General features: G+C 41.8%; 1 protein-coding gene across 1 annotated transcript in view; it reads left to right on the top strand.

The window, feature by feature from the left end:
- The first annotated feature begins 1394 nt into the window (after positions 1-1394).
- Positions 1395-22914, top strand: part of LOC126236046 (protein pangolin, isoforms A/H/I/S-like) — a 254954-nt gene continuing 233434 nt past the window's right edge. The window contains exons 1-2 of the mRNA XM_049945082.1: positions 1395-1756; positions 2167-2245. Of these exons, the coding sequence (XP_049801039.1) occupies positions 1607-1756; positions 2167-2245 (229 nt within the window). The 5' untranslated portion in view covers positions 1395-1606. The remainder of the gene's footprint in view (positions 1757-2166; positions 2246-22914) is intronic.

Here is a 22914-nt window from a genome sequence, read left to right as displayed (position 1 = left end):
GGGTATTGACTGGTGTATCACACCACTGGTCGTTAAGATATTGTGCGGATTCGTTACCGATCTAGGTCACTTGGAAACTAAATCTCGACTTGCGCTTATAAGCAACCACAAAGATCTTCAGTTCTGTGAGCAGTGCTACCGGACCAGAAAAGTTCGTGAACTCACATTTCTCTCAATACTCCAATCTTGTGATGCAAAGAGGTGCAGTGCTCCTCAGTTACACAAAGGTTACATATTTTTTAACTATTTAAATTCTACAACAAAAAGGGACTTTTTCCAGGCAAAACGAAGAGCGTATATGTATAGGTCTATTAGACAGTCATGAACCAACCCCAGGAATAGGTAACTGCGAACTCGACAAACTTTCTCTCGGCCGCGACAGTCTGTAGATGACAGTGTGTCGTATATTTTCCATGAAAATGCAAAAGTAATAAAATAATTGTTATCAGTACATGCCAGCAAGATATTGTCTTGGAAATCTCACATGCTTCCTGTAGTAGCAACCGTTGCTAAACCGCTGCTAGGTAGGAAATACTACTCTCCTCTGGCGCATTGCCGAGCATAGCATTACTGGTCAAACTTTAGACCAGAAAGACCCGGACTTGACTGTATTCTGAAAAATACTACGTATCTGCAGGCTGGTAGTGATAGCTTCACAATTGTGTAAACATAGGTGTGTCATGTGGTTACTGCTTACTATCTCAAAATGTACAGAACAAAACAAAATTAAATTCCTTCTGTGTGGTAATACATGCAACTAATCTCCTTTTGTAGACAGTTTGCCTTGAGCCATAATTAGACTTAACTTAAACTACAAGCACTAATTCGAGAGAATTGCGAAAATTTATATTGTTGAAAGTAGTGTGCGATGGACGGTGTCGCCTCTAGCTCACGTGCTCCAGATGTACGTAACAGTCGGTTCTCTCAACAATAGCAGGCGAACAGTGTTGCTTTTGGTTTCATGTTCAGGTTGCGAAAGTAAAACGTTACCTGACTCTCTATGTGTTGCGCTTGTCAGAGGAGTTGTACTATGTGGTAGCGACACTCGTATTATTTCCATCGACAAGCACTGCCGTAGGAATGTCATCTGTGACGTGCCCGAAGTCCACGGACGCATACATTCTGATGAGGAAGGCTGGGGGATGGCGGGTAGGAGACGAGCGTGTGCAGCGCTGCTGGCCAGACGCGGTAGCATGACGAACTCGCAGCAGCCACCTCTCGCTCGGCGACGCTCGGACGGATTCGGCTGCCTTCGGGTCGGCTGCCATTACCGCGGCCGAGGCGGTCCGCACACAGCGATCGCGGGAGGGGGGGAAGCCCTTACTGCCGTCAACATCAAAGCGGCGCGCTGATTGGTCGGCCGCGGAGCCTCGTTCTGACGGCGGCGGCGCAGGCTGCAAAGCGGACGCGGCGCCAAAGAGAGTCTCAGTCAGTCAAGTACTCAGTGGGGATGGCTGCTCGCGCTTCGGCGGCAGGCAGAGCTGTGGCAGCTGGTCGCCTGGCCGAGTGATTCGGAACTCCTTTCTTTCTCTTCCCCCCTTCTGCGTGCAGCGCCCGGGGGTAGGGGAAGAAGATCGGTGTCTTTTACCAAAAGTGTGTTTTGAAGATGCCGCATGTGAGTAGTGGGGGCGGCGGCGATGACCTGGGCAGCACGGACGAAGTAAAAGTATTCAAAGATGAGGGAGAAGACGAGAAGAGGTCGTCCGAGAATTTGACGGAAGAGAAAAGTAGCTTGATAGACCTTACAGAATCTGAGGTACGTAGCACCAGCGGAGGTCGTCTCGTGCATCAAAGTCGATGTCTTTTTGTAGAATGTGATGGTAGCTGATCCACTTGTCACGCCGTGCTTAGTGTTGTGATCTGTGCTGGAACGTCGCTGGAAACAGTGCATTGTTGCAGTTTGCGTGTGTAAGCTGTTCACCGACGTGTGCTTCTGCGAAGTGACAGGACAGCGCACGTGTTCATTGCCTGTGATTAGTGCGTGTGAATACAATGCCTGCAGTTCGTGTGACGTGCGGTGCCGACGGAAGAGTGAACGGCAGAAATAGCTAGTTTACCTGTTTGATTGTCCCGTTCCCATTTCTTTTTCCCCTGCGCTAAGTAGTATTGCCTTAGAAAACAAAAATCCGACCAAGAGCAGTGTGAGATCCTCATTTTTCTTTCCAGGAAAAGAGCGGCTCCTTACCCGGGCAGAGCTATTCTTCAAGCAAGAATGCGACGCGATCGGACCACAGCCCCGTCTTCGGTAAGTCTTGTTGCGTGTTTATTTGGCTGCAGCAGCGCGTGTGCCGTAGCGTGTCGTGCTAGAAGTGTGGTGTGTACGCCGGTGTGGTGTTTATGCGTGCACGCGCGTGACCGCGGCCGGGGGAGGGGGCGGGGGCGGCGCTGAAGGTCGCCGGCGGAGGCTGACAAAGCCAGCCAGCTAGCGAGGCGGTGAAAGCGCGGCGTGGCCAGCGGCAGCGGACGCGCTGTTGCCCGTCCAGCCGCGGACCCGGCCCGGCCTGGCCTGGCCTGGACGCCTACTTGGCCGATAACTTTACGAGGCGCCCCGCACTGTAATAACTACCGCACTTATAACGCGCCCGCCCCCCTTCCCTCCGGCCGCCCGTGGGCCATGCTTCCTTTCCCCTCCCCTCTCCTGCCCCTACGTGCAGGCCGTAGTGGCTCCACCTAGCCGTTCACTTCTACAGCGAAGAGACTCACACAGTACGCTTGCATCAACTTCTCGGTCGTCAAGACGATGATTTGTAGTGCTTTGGTTGTGCAGCTGCTTGCTTAATAGACTTCAGCTTGCGGACTGACCGTGAATGTAACTTCTAGGTTAGGGTATACTAATTAAATAGTATTCCGCGTCCAGTCACAAAATTTTTATTTTCAAATTAGTTTCCCACGCGTTCGAAGCTACAACGCCGTTTTCAATGACTGTAAACACACAGCGGGCATTACATCTGCTTTAGTTGTACAGTTGGAAATGCTTATCACACAGAGTAAATGCCCTTACTTTTTTATAATAAGAAAGAAAATCATCAGTAACGACATCCACGTGGAAACCAACTTGCTGTATATGCCTCAAACGTGTAAGACACCAATCGAAGTGACTCATCATGCTTTGACGACCTGATGTGAAAACAATTTTATTCAGGATACGTCTCGTGTAATTCGAGCGACAATATTGTCTTTTCCATGTTTGTTTATGCTGATTGTTACGTATGCAATCGCAGTTTTGCGGATATCTTCGTAGACACGCCGTTGTAACACATCTTCATTTCGAACATTTTCAGTCAGTAATTCACGATTTATCGTGAATTACTCCTACAAAACTTGTAGTTACGCTTCAGTTTGATTATTAGGTCAGTTTTGTTGCGTCAGGCTCGGTTTATTTCTGTTTCTCATATCTTCTCACATTGTAAACAAACACAAACGTTTCCTAATTTCATCAGTAATAAACGATGTTTTTGGACAGCCTGCAATTATCAAGCAATCTAAATTCCCTCGACATATGAAAACGGGAATAAATCATCGAAACGAGTTGTGCTGCACTTGAAAACACTTAACATATGCGTTCAGTAACTTTATTATTTAATCATTACATACTTTTCTTCTACTCACACAGGTAAACATACATAGCTAACGGTATATTACGGGAATAATCATAGACCCTTCTTACTAACAGTTCTTCAGTAACCTATTTCGAATGGCTCAGACGAACTTTTATCTCCGTTGCCACGGAATTTACACTCTTTGCAGAACGAAAACGTCGCCTTTGTTGTAGATCGCTCGTTTTCCTATTGCAGTCCGATAGTACTCCATCATTTATTTTGGAAATGCTCGAAAAATTAATTATGATGTGGAGTAGACTTTTACATATTGCTTCCACTTGGTGTGTTACTTTTAGTAAACTTAATGCCACAGGACGTATAATTTGCTTAAAATGTTATTGGAAAAATTAAACGTTAGTGTGTAACCCTGTCTAGAAACAAGCGCTTCTTGTAAAAACAATACTCATTGATCAGACATGCATAAGACGATTTTTCCATCTCCCGCTGCCGGCTTTTGTGGTTAGTTTCGTTCTGTGACTGTACTTTACAAGCGAAATCTATGTCGTGTCGATGGTACAGATTTACACCTCGCAGATATCTTTTCTATGGCTATACCAGTTTGTTTTTATTCGCGGTTACGATTTTGTGTTGTGCAAATTACGCCTAAGACTATGGCAAGTAAATTCTGAAGAACGTTGCATTAATAACAACAGTGGGATTAGTGTCGTCACTTACCATTGTTGCAGTGCCAGGAGCGACCCCCCAGATTATGACAGTACAGTGTACACATGAAACCTGTATAGCTGTCATTTAACCTAACCCCTAACAGATATTTCTCTGGGCGTAACAGTCAGATTATTAACATTTCTGCAAGGCTTAAATAACACTGACAAAGTTATTAGAACTTTCAGGAAGCTAGGGCTACATTGTTTACTTTTCTACAGAAGCACATCATTACCGGTTTTGTAAAAAATTAAAACATCGTTCGTATTCTCTTTCACGATGTAACACAATCTTAAGACAGTCAACAAAATATCCGTCAAGTTGGCGTTACTACAATATTATTTGTAGCAAAGTATGAAGGCCAGATCGCTTTTTTTTCCATACCTCCAATCTGTAGTCAAATGATTAACCCGAAAATCATATACAGCAGTGCATTATTTTCACCAATAAAGATTTGAATGAAGGGACCGAGTCTGAGCTGTTCTTCAGTGTAAGAACTTGCTGGCGGCCATCAGCGTACACGATTCTGGAATTTTTAACGTTGTTGTCTGGAAGACAACCGAGGCGAAACGTACTACTGAATTTCACCAGTTACACAAAGGCGTTACCTCAAAATCTTTATTGCTGATATTATTTACTCCCTGTTTATATTTGTTTAAGCAACATTTGAATGTGTTCCAACAGCCCATATAAATACCATTTCGAACAAAGAAATCAGGAGTTGGTAGTTTATTTATTTATTTATTTTTCACGGTCATAACACCCGGAGTTAAAGGTTATTTATTACATGATACGTCGCGTTGCCTCACACGTTGTAAGGTACAGAGAACGTCACATTTTTTATTTATTCGTCACGGCGAACTAGACGTGGAAGCTAGAGCTACGAAGTTGTAATAGTATGGAGGAGTGCCTGTGTTTCCGGTAGGGTGGTAACCTTAAATAAAAAACAAGCGTGTAAAATTATGATCTGTACCAGAAGTCGCCTATTGTGTAGCCGCGCTGCGTGGGGAGCGCTGGGGATGCGACAGGTATATTTATCGCCGCTGGGTGGTTACCGTCACGTGTCATAAATAATGAATGAGCGTCGTAAAGCTTAGCGTAAATCGGGTTCGCTTTATGATCGGTCAGTCGCAGGAATTACTCCCATAAGAGGACGGGCCTCTTTTTAGTATGTATACCTTTTTCCTCCACATAAGCTTCCACTGTCAACAGTTTACCTTTCCACGCTTTCTATTTTTAAATAGATTAGACAAAATTTGAGAAACGTTGAAAGTGCATCGATCATGTTAAATAACTCGTCAGATTGCATTTCATTGCGAAACATTCGATAAGCAGCAGAATATTTTTTTATTTGCCTACGGTTTGTCCCAAATATTAAATAAATGCTAAGACGGACTCAAAATTATTGTGTACAGGAATGGTATGACCCTCGTCAAGAGCGTGCGTCATTAGTAATGATCGCTGAATATTTGTTGCGTAAAAAAAGATATGCGTGGAGCTGTTCACATTGCATCATGGCTTGAAGAGCACACGTGTCAGAAATATCAGCGATGCTACAAACGCAAACTATTTACGGTTGTTATTTTCTCTGACGATCTTAAAAAGTAACGGTCGACTTATATACTCACAACATTCACTCGTGTTAAATAGTATGTCGTAAAGAATGAGTGCATGTAATTTTGCTTTCTATTATTTGCGCTGTTTTAACAGCGTTGAAAGAAAACTTTTGTATAGTAAATATTTTGAATATGAGCAGAACTGATTTTATTCCGACGACACGTTCCGTTTTCTTTGGATTAATGCCGTTCTCGTTTTTCATCTTTCCTGGACACGAAGTCGCCATTAAGTGTTAACTGTAAACGCTCGCCAAGATGCTAAATTTTCGGGAATATAAGAAAGGTATTATACGATTTGAAAGGTGTAAGTTGAAATGATCAGATATCAATAGAATTTGGAACTTTATTATTTTTACACGTTGCAAGTTAGTAAACAACCCCACACATGCAATACTGGATTTGTAAAGATGGCTGTAATTGCGTACTTTGCTTTTTTATGTTACTCGAAATACTACTAAGAAATGTGTCGTTTTAAATTATATCGTAAATCTGGCAGTAGTTAACTTTAGGTATCAAATGAATCAGAGCGTTGGAAATTAAATATCAGCGAATTTTTTTAGAACCTCTGTAATTATTTTAAATTCTTCGGAATGAAAGACCAACCATAAACTGGATTTGTGTTTCCAAATAAATAATGTACAGGCGCGTTAGTTCGTAGGGTGGAGACCTAATAGTTTTTGCATGAGAACACAATATTTAGAAGAATTAATAATTCTTTAAAATATAGCTCAGCTTTGGCGTAATGGCGATGCTGTGAAAATAGCTGGTTGAAACTGCTTCCCATTTTATGTTCAGATAAATTTTCGTTTCACTAATAATATTTCTAGCAACTGTGAATATTTCTAGCAACCGTGGTGCCTACTTTTTGTCATCAGTGTAATGTATAGCAGTGAAAGTTTCTCACTTGGAAGCATCAGTGCGATGTACTGCATTCTAAACAGTTTAAAGCGGATTTGCTCAGACTTGTTTATGCGGATTGTTTCATTAATCATGCTGTGCTAGTTAGTATACAGCTCTGTACAATGTTTAACATTTAACAACAACAATATTAAAGCATTTGCATTTTCCGTGCAACTTTTTTGTGTGTGCGGCTTACAGAACGCCTGCTGTTTTGTGGTTACGTCGTCATATCTTTAGATATAAACCATTTACGGCTATGTGGATGCAAACGCGATCACACTGATTTCTTTCTTGTCACCAGTTACAGAGTTTGCAGTCGAATTACTGTTGTCAATTTAGAAACGTTAGGAAAATTATCGAAACGTAAAGGAAAACTTAAAACATTAATTTTACTGCAAACTCAGAGATGTGAGGTATCCAATTCGCTGAGAAAGTAAATTCTGGATTTTCAGTTTGTTTCATTTTGCCGATAATGGATTGCATGTTGTTTACCAGCATAGAATTGGAATGTGGCACTTCAGATATTTGCAGTTCACTGTCAGTAAACGTTTGTTAGACAATTTTACAGAGACATTTTACTGTTTCAAAGGCAATTTTGTGTCAGAATGGAGAACGACAGGGCACTTGTGCTAGAAGTATGTGGATTGCAGCTTTGAAGATGTTACGTTATCGAAAACGATTAAAGATTTTTATGTCTTGCACGGTAAAAAATTCATGTGTCGTTCCTGGATTGAACTCAGAGTACAAAGAAATTTATCTTGTTTAAAGTTGATGGTGCGTTAGAGAGAAATTTTAGCCGTGGGCCGTAGATTATTGCAGCATTCCAGATACTGGTTGAAACGTTGGTATCCGTTTAGGCGGCGTCTTGACCAGTAATATCGAGCTTCATGTTTGCATATGTCAGACAACTTTAGTGCACCACGCAAGAAAACTGGAAATCCATTTTTGTTCGCCACTTCTTTCCTAAATACATTGCTCAGACTTGGTGATGAACGAGCATTAAGTGATCACGTTTTATAAAATGCCGAGGACGACACAACGACTGTGGTAACGAAATTCGACTGCAGTATCCCACTATGTGCGAGTAACGCGTAATTTATTTGTGGAATAGCCTGCCACAAGTATTTAAGAGACAATATACTGACATGTGTGAAGTTCTAAATTTACGTTAGTTCGCGACATTTGTTTATAAAATGTTATTGAAATGTGAAATTTGCATTGGTAGATCTCTATTTGGAGGTGCACTATTATGCATTTTATTGTAATATATGCTTTCAGGGTGGACGGCTGGGCAACCAGTAACTGTTCGTTTTTCTTGGTAGCCACCATTATTTCAGATTGCCCGCGTTTGTTTACGACGCAAATAACTTCGTGCAGTGTGTGTCTGTGTGTGTGTGTGTGTGTGTGGCAATGTTCGAAGGATTTACAAACGCACGATTTCCTACCAATATCTCGCCGAAAACGAGTTTGTCCGCAGCTCTTAGGATTAACATATACTAACGTGCGTACTGGATTCGAGTATAATTAAATATCTATTGAAGAGTGTGAAAACACCGGTGTATTTCCCTTTCAAAATATCAGCGTAATGGTATGTCTTCAAGTAACAACCAAATGCCATCTTCAAGGACAGTAGTATGCAATAAAACAGAAACAAACAAACTGGAAAATGACTAGCGATTGTAGAGAATGTGTAAAATAACTGTTATGTTCAACTCAGTAATTTCAGTTACCCACAATGACGACATATAGCGGGGGAAGAGCCCTTCCATGTAACTTGTTTGAGAATATAACATAATAGTTGGTAGAGTGGTCCTTCTGTTAGACCTTGCTTTATATCACTAACTTTTTCGGAAAGTAAATCGTTGATTTTCTATTGCTCTGATAAGAGAGAATGTGAGTGAATAAACATTTGTTTAGATTCTTATATCGTGCTATAGAAAACAGTAAATCATTACAGGGGGGAAATTGCTATGGGAAATATTAGAGACTAGCTTCTTCAGTAGATTTTGCGTGGTTCGGTATACAGCGCAGAGTAGCGGCAAATTAATGTCTTAAGTTCAGATTTTAGAGGTTTATTAGTGGCGTTCAGAATTAATACGTCCACGCAGATCCAGGAAAGCGTTAGCCGCCTCTGTTGACATTTCTGTTGCTAAATGAAAGATAAAGTTGTGCTTTGAAAAACTGTACAGTATTTGAAAAAAATTAACAGGACTGAAGTCGAAGGTGGCTAAATTTTTCGTGACAATGTTAAACCAGTGTGGTGGCATTTATTTGTGAATACTTTGTTGTTAACTATTGTTTACATTTTCACAACTTATTTTCCCAAGCCGTAATCGCCAGATGATTGCCACCAGAGATTTTGCAAATTGTGTTATTTCTGCATGGCGTCAGTTTCGCGCGTGTTAGTATAATAAAGCTTAGCTTCAATACTTCTGAACACCGTAAATCATAGGCCGGCCGGAGTGACCGTGCGGTCCTGGGCGCTACAGTCTGGAACCGAGCGACCGCTACGGTCGCAGGTTCGAATCCTGCCTCGGGCATGGATGTGTGTTATGTCCTTAGGTTAGTTAGGCTTAATTAGTTCTAAGTTCTAGGCGACTGATGACCTCAGCAGTTAAGTCGCATAGTGCTCAGAGCCATTTTGAACAGCAAATCATATTGTAGCGTGTATAACGCACATTAATATATGCATCAGCCGAGATTCTTGAGAGGAAATAAAGGTAGACGGTACAGATATGAACGTTTAGCGACCAAGTTGCGTTGGGTAAAGAAAATTAATAAAAATGGTGCAAATACAATAAATTTTTATTTCAGGATGCAATTAAATGTATAAAGAGGTTAGATATTTTCTCTTTCATGTAGGACATTTTAGAATAGATGAAAAGAGAAACTTGGTGGAGATCATTGCCTTTAAAAATAACCAAGCGTTTTCTTTTATGTTAGTCACTCAAGAGCTAAATCATGTCCGCCACGCACGTTACTTCTATCTCGAAATTAGAAGATAGATAAAGTTTAATGCTGTACAAAGTCAAAAATTTCCCCGAAGCTGATAATTGAGATGCGGCGTATGTTAATAGCAGGACATACTATTGTTGTGGAAAACCTCGGGTAACTTCGTTAAATAATTTCTGTGGGACAAGTAGTCTCGGTGAGGGACGGTTGTGGCGAAAATGGTATTTTAATGACGCACATAAAAAACTTCCATTTGCATATTCATATTTTTGATGGAACCTTTTCGCCGCTTCCATTGGAGTTTTAATATAATATTGCAACGTTAAGTGGGTCCATATCATTGTTGGACTCCCTCCTTCCATTTTCCATCACAAACAAAGCTCTTTGCACGTATAAATTTACGTACCCTTCTGTGGGTTTGTTTTGTAAAATAATTATTCACAGTTTATTTACATAGATGTATTTTTAGTTTAGGTGGTATTACTTTTTCGATATGCAACTTCCTGTCTTATGATTATTTAGTAAAGATGATCTCTCGTTTATTGTTAAAGGAGATATGTAACACTAAAATGAAATGATAATATCTTCTCATTTATAGGCTATGACATTCTTCATTGTTAGTAATTCTGATGTAGCTTTGAGATCAACAGACAGCAGTCAACTTTATAAATGCGTCCATCTGTTCACAAAAAAACTGTACTCGTCGTTTCGTGAATCGTATGATGAGTACTCACAATAATGCTATTGGATTACTGGAGATTAAAACTGGCTTTAACTTTGCCTTGCGTCCCCCCCCCCCCCCCCCCATCCGATTGGGAAAGAACATCGATCAATGATTACATGAGCGATTTTTAAATCTTTTGTGTATTACTAGATTCATGTTTAGTTGACTGTATACTACTTTCATGTTTAGTTGACTGCACTGTATGTTTGTGAAATTATTGTGTACATTTCTAAAATTATGATTATGTGCCTTTTTTATAACTACGTAGGCCTACTGCTGTTTACCAAGTTGCTCTGCCCTGTGTCGTGTTATATTTCTCTTTGAGCTACGTTATTCTGCTCCTTGATGAGAGGTCATGATTAACTTGTTCGAACTAAAGCACTATCATTGTTTGTATTTCATCTACCTGTAGCTACGCTTTGTTAAATAGATTCTAGTTAGTGCATTCTCGTATTTTTGCCTTCAGTCGAGACAATTCAGATTTTATTACGATTGCGTCCGTTTTTCCTGTATCCTTCTTGATGATCCTGTCTTCTACATAGGATAGTTTATTCTGTCGCCCCACTTTTTCTCCCCTTATGTGTGAAATAAATGTTTGAAAGTCATTAGAACTACTTGCTTTAACAGTTTATTTTCTGAGAGCAAACTGCAGTAATAAAAAAATTTTCATCCTCTAGTTCCCCGTAAAAATAAAATAATAATACAAAAAACACTACATTCCAGGGAATGTTGACGCTCTTTCTAATGCCTCATTTTCCTGAAGAACCTAATGGTCTTCGGCGTCAAACTTTCAAGCATTGTCATCCTAATTTCCGCATATATTACAGCTTGCAGTTTAATCGAATGAGCCGGCCGCGGTAGCCGAGCGGTTCTAGGCGCTTCAGTCCGGAACCGCGCGACTGCTACGGTCGCAGGTTCGAATCCTGCCTCGGGCATGGATGTGTGTGATGTCCTTAGGTTAGTTAGGTTTAAGTAGTTCTAAGTTCTAGGGGACTGATGACCTCAGATGTTAAGTCCCATAGTGCTCAGAGCCATTTGAACCATTAATCGAATGAAAAGTAGAGCGCCATAGCACGGCTGTTGCAGCCTTTATCAACTGTGCCCAGTTGTATAGGTTGAGAGAGAACAAATCTTGCAGGAATCTGATGTCACAGTTTCTCCAGAATATTATTATTTTACAACTACTGAATCAGTCTCGTTGGTGGTTCCCATACATAAGCTATGGTGTGCCTTCAACATAATATAAGGTATTGTAGCAATGCTCATTCATTGGTATTTTCAAAAGCTTTTTCTCTGCATATTGATGATTGGATAAAAAGCTCTGACTTCAGTAAAGCTGTAACCCTTCCGCTATTTTTACTTAACCCTTGTTCATAGTGAAATGTAGTCCGACATTGCTTGAAATGTATTAACAGTGATGAATCTATGTTGTCATGAAAGAATACAGTGCATGGAAGCGTCTTTCTGGTTTCATAAATTAAACACTAGCAACACGGATCTCAAAGAACCGTGCCGAATTTATGTCATCGAAATCCACCCTCTGTCCGCCGTGTTTGTGCCCAACTCCAAAAGCCCGTGTAACTTTTGCCCCTACGCGGCTCGTTTTGAAGCACCGTGATACCTAAGAATACTATAGAAAGCGCCATGTAGGTTAACACCTGCAATTACAGGTACATGAGTGGCAGTGAATCATGACAGTAGATCTAAGACTGTTTTGAATCAGATCTCTCTGCAAATCTTTCCTCTGCAAGTCCCTTCACATCCGCCTAACTAGCCCTCCTAGTGCTATATCAGCTTGCTTTAAGCCTTCATCTCGCGATACAATTTTTTATCTCCCACATTTTCTTCCATTACTACGTTAAGTATTCCTTGCTGCCTCATGATGTGGCCAAACAACCCACTCATTCTTTCCACAGAATTGTGTCATAGAGATCTTGCAGTTCAATTTTATTAGTTGCTAGACCTACCCATCTGACCTTAAGCAATTTTCTGTAAAAGTAAGTTCAAAAGCTTCTGTTTCTTACTTGTCTGTACTGTTCATAACCCACTTTTCACGTCCGTTAACAAAACCATTTTTCGCACAAGCATTTTTTGCTGTTGCCAAAGTATATTTTGTATCTTATGTACTTGTGCCCTCGTCAGTTATTTCCTTTCCAAAATAACAAAACTTGTATCCTACTTTCGTTTCTCATTCCACGATTTAATTCGAGTGCAGTCTTTATTCTTGTCTTATTTTTGTCGATGTTCAGCTTTGACATCGTTTCAAACCATTATCCATCCCATTCAACAGAATGTCAGAGTCCTATGTCATCAGTAAACCTCAAAGTTTTTAAACAGACAAGGCACACACTGCTTCAAGAAATCACAGTGACCGTCTTGTAAAATTTTGTTACCGTATATTTCATCCACAAGGCTAAACAACTGTATGTAACTTGAGACTGAAATCTATAATTTAAAAGAATCTTAAAGTTTTTATTTCCTCACAGTGAATTTTAATTCCTTTTCCAAATTACTCCTTGATTTCCTGTACTGCTTGCAAATTTACATTAATACAGAGCTTCATTTATCCGTCACATAATTATATGTAGCTCAGTTTCAGTGAGAGGTGTCTATATCTTTCTTTTAGTTATTACTGACAGATTGCAATAGTTGGATTCATCATGCCACCCTCCATTCCCATTGCCCTTATTTTGTGAGAGTCCCCGCCATCTACAGAAAGTGATCAAACGCACACGTTATATTTCGCCATCAATAAAAATCTTGGTAGAAGCTTTTAAATGTGCAAAACGATGAATTTTGGGCTCTCCACTTTTTATTAGGCGAACCGATTAAATGTCTAGAATTATCTGTTCGACACTTGTTTGTCGAATATATCTACACAGTGAGCATATTAGTACTTTACATGGTAACAACTATGTGGTAATTGCTTTTAACTAATGTGTATTCATATCCCAATGCATGAGGATGGAGTTATGTGGCTTTGAAATCAAAATGGTTCAAATGGCTCTGAGCACTATGGGACTCAACTGCTGAGGTCATTAGTCCCCTAGAACTTAGAACTAGTTAAACCTAACTAACCTAAGGACATCACAAACATCCATGCCCGAGGCAGGATTCGAACCTGCGACCGTAGCGGTCTTGCGGTTCCAGACTGCAGCGCCTTTAACCGCACGGCCACTTCGGCCGGCGGCTTTGAAATCGATATGTTTACTAGAAAACAATAAATGCAAGTGAATCGGTAAAGCAAAAGAGTTGAAATGAAGGGAGTAAAAAGTATGTATATTTTAGTCCGTGTAGATACTTGCTGTTATACGGAGCGCTGTAGGTCTCGAGAGTATTGCCGTGGAAGACAGGGACGGCTGCGCGGTGCGTGCCGACGTTTTACAGTGGCGATAACTCGCACGAGCGGACTGCGGCCGCGCGCTGTTGTGACAGGACAGCGATGCGATTGTTTTGCTGCGGCCTGCCTGCCAGCAGACGCTCGCCCGCTGTCCGCTGGGGCCATCCGCCGACGTCCGTTTCGAAATCAGTGGGTCGCGAGCTGCGCTTTCAGAAGCGCTACTATTGTAATAGGCCTAAGCTTTTATTCTGGATCTACAGTCAGTTTGTTTTCTGTATGTGGGTGTTTGCTGAGAGAGAAGTGGGGGGGGGGGGGGGGTGTTCGTGGAGGCATGAGTGGGGCGGTTGTGGAATCCATGTACCAGCCCGAGCGCTCTAGCTAATAAGATTGCGGACTAAATTGTATTTGTCGTTTGTTGTAGGCTACCGTGCAGTTCCCGTACTTTCTTCTGGATGCTCTTTAATTTTACTGTTCATTAGCGCTGTACCACGGATCGTATTTTGTGGCGTCAGTGCTGTTCTACACACGTTCGTTGTAGCCGTAGTTGTGCGCTGTAGAGATGGGCAAACTCGTTCATCCTTGGGAACTAGTTCACCGGTGATCGCTCTTTTTTGGGAACCGTTCATTTTTACTCGTTCACCGTTCACCTGTGCTTGGTATATGGTTCTTATGAAAAACTGAAAATTAGTAGCATAGGTGACTGAAGATGGAAGGCGCCAAGAGCACTTGCCTCCCCCCTGGAGTACAGAGTTTTTATTCATAGCAGAATTCTCACACACTTATAAATTTAGTTATTCTGCAAAACTTCTCGTGTTGCCAACTCTAGTGTTATGTAGCTGATCGCAGTGAAATAATATAAGGTGGCGCATGAAAAACCTGCCCCGAGTACAGACAGCTCGCCATTACGCACGATTTGTTGACCGCTACGAGCAGAATGGATAAAATGTAATAATTAGGCAGTGAAGAATAACAAATAAGCTAATGCAAACAACTTCGAAACAATAGATGACGGCCGGTCGAAGTGGCCGTGCGGTTAAAGGCGCTGCAGTCTGGAACCGCAAGACCGCTACGGTCGCAGGTTCGAATCCTGCCTCGGGCATGGATGTTTGTGATGTCTTTAGGTTAGTTAGGTTTAACTAGTTCTAAGTTCTAGGGGACTAATGACCTCAGCAGTTGAGTCCCATAGTGCTCAGAGCCATTTGAACCATTTGAACAATAGATGACGATTGGTGGGCGACAATGAGCAGTCCAGTACTTGGGGCCGATTTTTTGTGCGCCACCCTGTACCACTGAAATAATATTTTAGAAGTTACCGCATTCTCTTTACAAAATGTGACACCAGACACTCGATTACGGAGCGCGGGCTTCATACGATTGTGAAGTAAGTCTGCCTTCCATAACAGTGAACATGCTCTTTTACCTTGAATAAAAAAAAAAAGGCCACTCGTGTGTGCCGTGCCGACTTTTTATCGAAATAGTGAAGTAAGCTGAATATGCTTTTTTGCTACCTGAGAAGGTATATGCATTACGTACCACGTAATTTGCGTAATTATAAAATACATTTTAATTAACGGTCATGGACGCTGAGTAGAATACGAAAAGAACCAGAAGTTCGGAGTCCAAAAGGGTTTGAAACAGATCTAGAATGGGCGTGCGCAGCGAACAAACGAACAACAACTCGATACTGAACTAAACTGCAACTATGAGCAGTGGGCAGTGGAAATGCGAGTGGCCACGCGAAGGCGGACGAGTCCGACCGAGCGAGACCGAGACAGACGGGAACGGGACCGAGGCTGGAACGAGTGTGGCCGACGTGTCTTTGCAGGAACGAGACCGACCGTTTCCCGATACCGGGAACTATAAGTAGAACGCCCGACCGAAGTGAACTATGAAAGACCGTTCCTTAGAATTCTTTCCTCGGTCGTTCCGTTAATTTTGATGAAACGTTCCTTTGGACCCGTTAGTTCGCGAACGACCCAACTCCAGTGCGCTGCAGCTATTGTATAACCGAAGGCTGAAGTCTATAACCAGTCATTATGTTTTTATCCTCTAAATGTTTATTTACTCATCTTCGTGCTTTAAAGTCTGAATAGGCTTATCGGATCATCTCATTTGTATATAATCTTCAGATATGAAAGCTAACAGTACTGGTGAAGATAAATATGTTAATAATCAGTCAAGTGCGGCGTGTTCCCTGAACAGCAGTGGTGAATAAGGTACAAATAATCTTGGTCCCAGGGGAGGAGTAAAGGAAGATGTGCCTCACACTATATGGTCTATAGTAAAATTGCCATCATTTGTGCAAGAGATGTGACGGTAGATTAGATTTAAGTTTAGAGTTGAGGATTGCATGTTCAGTAACACAAGTCTTTTACTGGGTCACAACGTGTTTCCAAGCATGTGGCTTTAGATTAGGTGCACATTTTTTAAATTACATATTTGATACCTGATGAAAACATAAGTTTTATCACTAGTGAGCACAATAACAGCACATCATATTTCATGATTAGATATTACAAATTTACATCTTCCTCACTGTGCTATATAGTACAAACCGTTACTATTCGGTTTTATGTATGCTGCAATGAGGCGAATTTGTGTTTTAGGTGACTGATACCACAGTAGGCGGATATTATTGTGTTGCTGTTTGTTGCATGGTAATGTACACCAAGTGACAACTCGATTGACGGAATAGTTTTTGTTTTGAAAATAGTTGTGCCGTGTTTATTTCATTCAGGTGGGTAAAATAGACTACCGTGCAGCTACAAAATTCGTTACTTCAAACAGTTTATCGACAAAAGAAGTACCAACCAAGTTGCTGAAAACAAAAGAGACGTTTACCTAATCAACTTTAATATTTAAGGAGTAGCGGTTGAATCCAACAAATAAAATATCTATAATGCTCAATAAGGAACTCAACACTGAAGGCTAAATATGTTTGGAACTACTGACGCCATTGGTATACAAGAAAACTGGAGTAAAGTACATTTTAGGCTTAGCATTAACTCAGAATCTTGAAAAAGCAGCGACATTTTCATGCATTGTCTGTCGTTTTCGAAAGAATTTAACAAATAGCATTTTTTTCTATGCAAGAGACGTGGGGCCAACCTCATTACAGAAAGGAAGCAGAAATAAAAGCAGCAAGTGGACGTGGGTGACCCTGCACCTAGCCAGTGTTTTATGGGATGCTAAAGGATTTTTCGTATGTTTTACTATTTGCAAGGTACTGGTAGGAAAGTTGTGCACGCGCTCCGAACTGCATTATGCGTGACAAATTAAAGACAGGTGTGACGGAAGATACATTTCTCAACTTCATTTATCAGCTGCTGTCATGGCTCATCCACTACTGATGGAAGAATAATACGTAGAGGGGTATTAAACTGCATCAACTAGACCAGTTGAACAGGAAGAAAGGATAAAAGGAATGTGAGAAAAAGACTTAGATTCCAAATTAATGAAAAAATCCTCTTCCACGTTCAAATTTCACTTGTCCACACGCATGCTTTAGCAACGGTACCCCTTATGGATTTGGAGTACGATTTATCGTAACAACCACAAGTATTGAATGCAATCTGTACCCATATACCAAGAAATGTGTTGTAATAGACTTATATGGGAGTTGTGTAGACTTACCAGTACTGAATTGCTGAGATGGAATGTATGTTGGGCCAAACGAATTAATTTTATCTTGGGATCTTTCCTTTCTCTGTCGAATAATCCAACGAACTTACATTGTTTTGTTGCTGTGGTTTCAAGTTAATGGGACGTTCATTAGTAGTTGGAGTTTGATGGAAAATGACATTAACAAAGGTGATTCAACAATTAAAACAAAGTAAAATACATTCTCATTCTAGTTTCGTCACCGATGTTAATGGAGAATTAAATGAATGGCGAGTGCAGCAATGGGAAGCCTTTCAATAATGGAGCAGGGATGTTCTTCAAGGAAGAGAGCGCCCCAGTGCTAGCTGTGGTTCGTCTCATTCTTAACAATGCTTGTTTCGTAAAGTGTGCCTTTTCAATCGAGTACAAGCTTTGTTTATACGTATATATTTAATGTCCAAACATTACATGTCATACACTAGTGTACCAAACTTAAGAATGAAAGTAAATTTCACATGATTTGTCTCTGTTGAATAACATAACTCGACGAAACTTCGGACAGTATACAGAACGAATTGCTGCAGTATATTGCGAAAGATAATAGAAACATACAATGATACGAACATAAATGGCCCTTATAAACAAAGACAGTAATTACACTGAAGTCACCGCAATTTATGATGATTTTTCGGACACTAGAAAAGGTGGGACGCGATGTTTAGTTGGGTAGATGATCACTACGGACTGCAATGCATGCTTGGCAACGTGCTTTCCCATGGTGGCAAGAAGATTGGGAAACAGTTCTTGTTTCAGGGCGTTTCACTACTTCACCACCGTGGTTGACAACTGTTGGATGGTGGACGTGCTGCAAAACGTCTTCCCAACGCATCCCACATGTGCCCAATGGGACTTAAGTCGGGGGGGGGGGGGGGGGGGGGAGAGCAGGCTAATCCATTCGCCGACTATCCTCTCGTTCCAAAATGTCCTCCTGCGCTATTCGATGGCATGTCGCACTATCGTCCGAATGCGCTCCTCAAAAGACGCACATGGGGATGAACAGTGTCACAGTACATTGACGGGTGAGCGTAACACGTGGCCACTATAGTGATCGTGTTCGACAATGTTCCTGGCTGCGTGACGTATACCCACCCTTCGCCATACGAGGGTACGCCGACAATCAATACTCATATTGTATGTCTTTCATCTAGCAAGAGCATGCGACCACATTCCTCGTTGGTCCAGTCTCTCTTCTCTTGGCACCATCGCAAGAGCTGCCGCCGATGTCCGGGTGTCAAGGAAACACAACGTCATGGTCGTCGGGCATGAAATCGCCGTGCCCCACTGTGAAGAGTGAGATTGCGTGCCTTGCAGTCCTGTTAAATGTGGTTGCAATTGCACTCGCTGTTTAACGTGGGCCCCTTCTTGTCTGTGGCACTACGTAGCGGTGCTCTGGTGCTGTAGTAGACCGTGGTCCACTACCTCTCCTTCGGACAGCAGTACCTGTGGTTCGGAAAGCTCGCTATGCATGTGAATCAATGCTGTAAGCAATATCAAACTCCGGAGCTACACTTGTCACACTTCGCCCTTCTTCCAGATTCCCGATGATTTTCCCCGTGTGAAATCATCTATATGTTTTCCCCGAACCATGTTGTAATGAAAAACCACAGTGTACCATAACTGCCCGCTGGTCGACCTACACACACAAGTCTTTTCCTGTTCTTTCAACTGCCTCGTGTTGCGGGGCTAGGCCTATTTGGCGCTATAGTTAAGCACGAAAAGACAGGCCGCGGCGCGTACGTCACGAAGATAGGCGCGTACGTCACGAAGATAGGCCTGAACTCGCTCGCTCAGCTCGGAAGACAAAACTCCGTTTCTAAACCTGTTAACTCGCAGCTGGGCGTGTGCGTACTAACGAGAATTACATCTTCGACTGGAATCTGCCATTATAAATTCTTACTGATTAACAGTACTACAACAAAACTTAAGATCAATACTCGATATAAATTGTGTAACGACTTGTTTATAGAATCTAGTCTCTTGTGCTTAAAGTCCTCATTTCATACAAGAAGTGGTGCTTATGCGGCCGATAATGATTTTGACTCTATTTTAATTTTATTGAACCCCAATACAGCCGTAACAAATTATAAGTAGGCCTATGGACTTCCGATCATTGTAGGGCTAATAAATGTAAGACTTCATAATAGCGGATTCCAGTAGAAGATGCAATTCTCCTTTGTACGTACACATCTAGTTACGAGTTAACGGGTGTAGAAACGTAGTTTGGCTGCTGAGTTGAGTGAGCGAGCGAGCGCAGGCCTACCTTCGTGCCGGCCGGTGTGGTCAAGCGGTTCTAGGCGCTTCAGTCTGGAACCGCGCGACCGCTACGGTCGCAGGTTCGAATCCTGCCTCGGGCATGGATGTGTGTGATGTCCTTAGGTTTAAGTAGTTCTAAGTTCTAGGGCACTGATGACCTCAGATGTTAAGTCCCATAGTGCTCAGAGCCATTTGAACCTACCTTCGTGACATAAGCACCGCGGCCTGTCTTTCTCGTAGGCCTCGCCTCACGCAGTATGACGTTCAGCTTACTGTACACGACTGGGAGACCTCAGGCAAAGTGCTCCCGTACTTTCATTCATTTCCACAGAATACTTAACACGTTATCCTACTTCATCGGTCTTGTCGATAAATTTTGCAGATCATTGCACGCAATATTAACATGACTCGGATTAAACAAAAAAAAAGAATAAATGGCTCTGAGCACTATGGGCTTAACATCTGAGGTCATCAGTCCCCGAGAACGTAGAACTACTTAAACCTAACTAACCTAAGGACATCACACCCGAGGCAAGATTCAAGCCTGCGACCGTAGCAGCAGCGCGGTTCCGGACTGAAGCGCCTAGAACCGCTCGACCACCGCGGCCGGCCTCGGATTAAACACCGGCAACAATATGAAACTGATGTTAGGTGATTCACAGTTCTCTTAGAGTACTGAATATGTTACATTACAACATATTAAGTCATGTTTTTAAATAATAAAGTCTTAACTGTTAGCTGTGACAACGGCGAGGTCCAAAAGTTCATTCACACTTCGGTTTCCGTGTTTTTTCTACATCGCTTAATATAGATATGGTGATCCTTCATTTGAATTGGTCAGTGCTAATTTTCTTCTCCATTCTTGGGAACATGTGTTCTGAATGTACACAACGATGTGTCATACTGCAATTTTCTCCTGTCTTTCGGAAGTAAGTTTTACTTCACACATCTAGGTACCTTGATTTGCTGCATTTCCGTAAAGCTATTGTGGCGATTTAAAACACTCGTCTCATCTTATCATTTTTTACAAGCATGAGTTACTCGTAAAAAAGGATTAATATTTGTGATGAGCAGCCCTTCAAGTCAAAGGAGTAGCTCCTTGCGGAAACGTAGATGCTGTTACGGAGGATTCAGTTACGAAATAAATGCCGTATTTCTACGTAACGCTAGGCTTGTATAGAGTCGTACACCCAAGTCCAAAAATGGTTGTTCCTACTTACATCTAATCGAGCGGATTTGTAGTTCACCCTTTCTCCCTGCGGCTGTAGAATACAGAGAGGTCTACTGATTGTGTACTAGTCACAGTTGCATTCAAGTTATCGCGAATTACCAAGCAAGCACCAACAAAAGAATGGCTGTTGTGCATTTTGACCGAGCTAAATTACTGAGAGCTCGTCATTTGCCCACTGTAACGGATTTGAAATAATTCTGCAATATCGTCCTCATCAAAGCCCATTACACGCTGTTCAGTAAACTCAAAGATACTCAACCGTTACGAAAAATAAAATTGTGTTTGATGTTCGAAACACAGCGTTTTATTGCTGTGCTCAAGGGCTTCCGGCAATAAGTTTCCAACACCTTTAGTAAACCTTGTTATTAGTTGTCAGCCCCTACCATATATTTCATTGGCACGACGTAGATTTTGTTTTTGAAGACAGATGCGCGTGTCATTACTCTGGTGGAAAAAAGTACGTAAATATCATCTTATTCTTTCTTTGACTGAGCTCTCTTGGGAGTGTTATATTGCTTGCTATCCTAAATTGACGTTCTGATATTTGTCACTTATTATTATTCATGTTATTAGAATTGATGACACAAATATGTTAAAAGTATTAGAAATTTTGTGCCTTGGTCGAAACAGTTGTCTGCGTTCCGTAAGTCACTACTTTCCGTTAACTCACAACTTCGGGACTAGATTGAGATGATTTTGAATACTCGTATTAGATGATTAAATGAGCACGATGTGTAGAGCGTCGATTCTATAAATCACCACTTTTGTTTGGATCCAATGTCCGGGTATCAACAATAGTTGGAGTACGAAATATGCAAATTGCAAATTACTTTCGAAGAAACTCAACTGTAATTCGCGTAACTTCAAACTGTAATGACTTCCTAAATTAAATCTGCACATGTGCTCGCAGGAGGAACCATGAATATTTTGAGATTAAAGTTCTGATAAACATTTGTCCAATTTTCTGTAATTATGGAGTCAGAACTGCGGTGGATACTTCCCTGCCGAAAAATGTTAGTGGACATTAAGTCCCCTCACCCCCTAGAAACATGTTGTGCATTAAATTATTTTTATTTAATATTCATTATGTAGGAGCTACACACATTATAAGCAACAATACGTACACACCAGTGGTGTCTTCAGCTGTCCACAACAACGGTTTGAATCCTGTCCTTCTCAACATACAAAAGAATTCGGAGCAGATTCTATGTGACTTTTTCGCGGTATAGTATGAGTAATGCGTTGGAACGCTAGCCTCAAGTCATCAATCGCTGCATACCGTTTCTCTTCAACAATGCTCTTGATAAGACCCTAGACCGAATCATGGACAAGACTTGTTGTGAGGCCGGGGCTCTGATGTGGCCAAACAAGTGGAATGTAGGTGATCCACGACCAGTCCAGCGTTCCGGGAAAACCTCATTCAGATATTCCCGCACTGAAATAGCAAAATGGGGACGCGCACCATCTTGCTGAAACCAGTGGTCCAGCCTGATGCCATGGCCTTCTAGCAGGGTTATGAGCCAGGTCCCTAACATCTAAAATATTGGTATCGGTTGACGGTACCATAAACAAGAAATGGACTGCGGATGTCTGTCATCCAAGCCATAACGTAGGGAAGGTTATTCTCTACCTCCTCTTAAAAATACGGGCTCACCTCTGACCAAAGACGATATTTCGTGATCGGGATCTCCGGTAAATGGCACAGTCGCTGCTAAAGATAACTTTACCGCGTTCCCGAATTGTATCACAGACCTGCTGGAGTACGTCACATGAATCCTTCGTTCGTCTTGAATCATATCCGACGATTCCTGAGAGGACATTGGTCGATATGCAAGTAATTTTAAGTTCTCTTCCACAGGCTTATGCATAGTTGACCGGGGGCACACATCGTCCCACAGGGTTTTTCCGTGTCGACTTCGTTGGTGAATTTTCCACAGATCCTGCGACGCCCTGCGTTGTACCCCTTTTGTTGATGG

The sequence above is a fragment of the Schistocerca nitens genome, chromosome 2 (assembly GCF_023898315.1).
Source record: "Schistocerca nitens isolate TAMUIC-IGC-003100 chromosome 2, iqSchNite1.1, whole genome shotgun sequence".
Taxonomy (NCBI): domain Eukaryota; kingdom Metazoa; phylum Arthropoda; class Insecta; order Orthoptera; family Acrididae; genus Schistocerca; species Schistocerca nitens.
The sequence above is the reverse complement of the archived record's forward strand: the minus strand, read 5'-3'. Positions and strand labels throughout refer to the sequence as shown.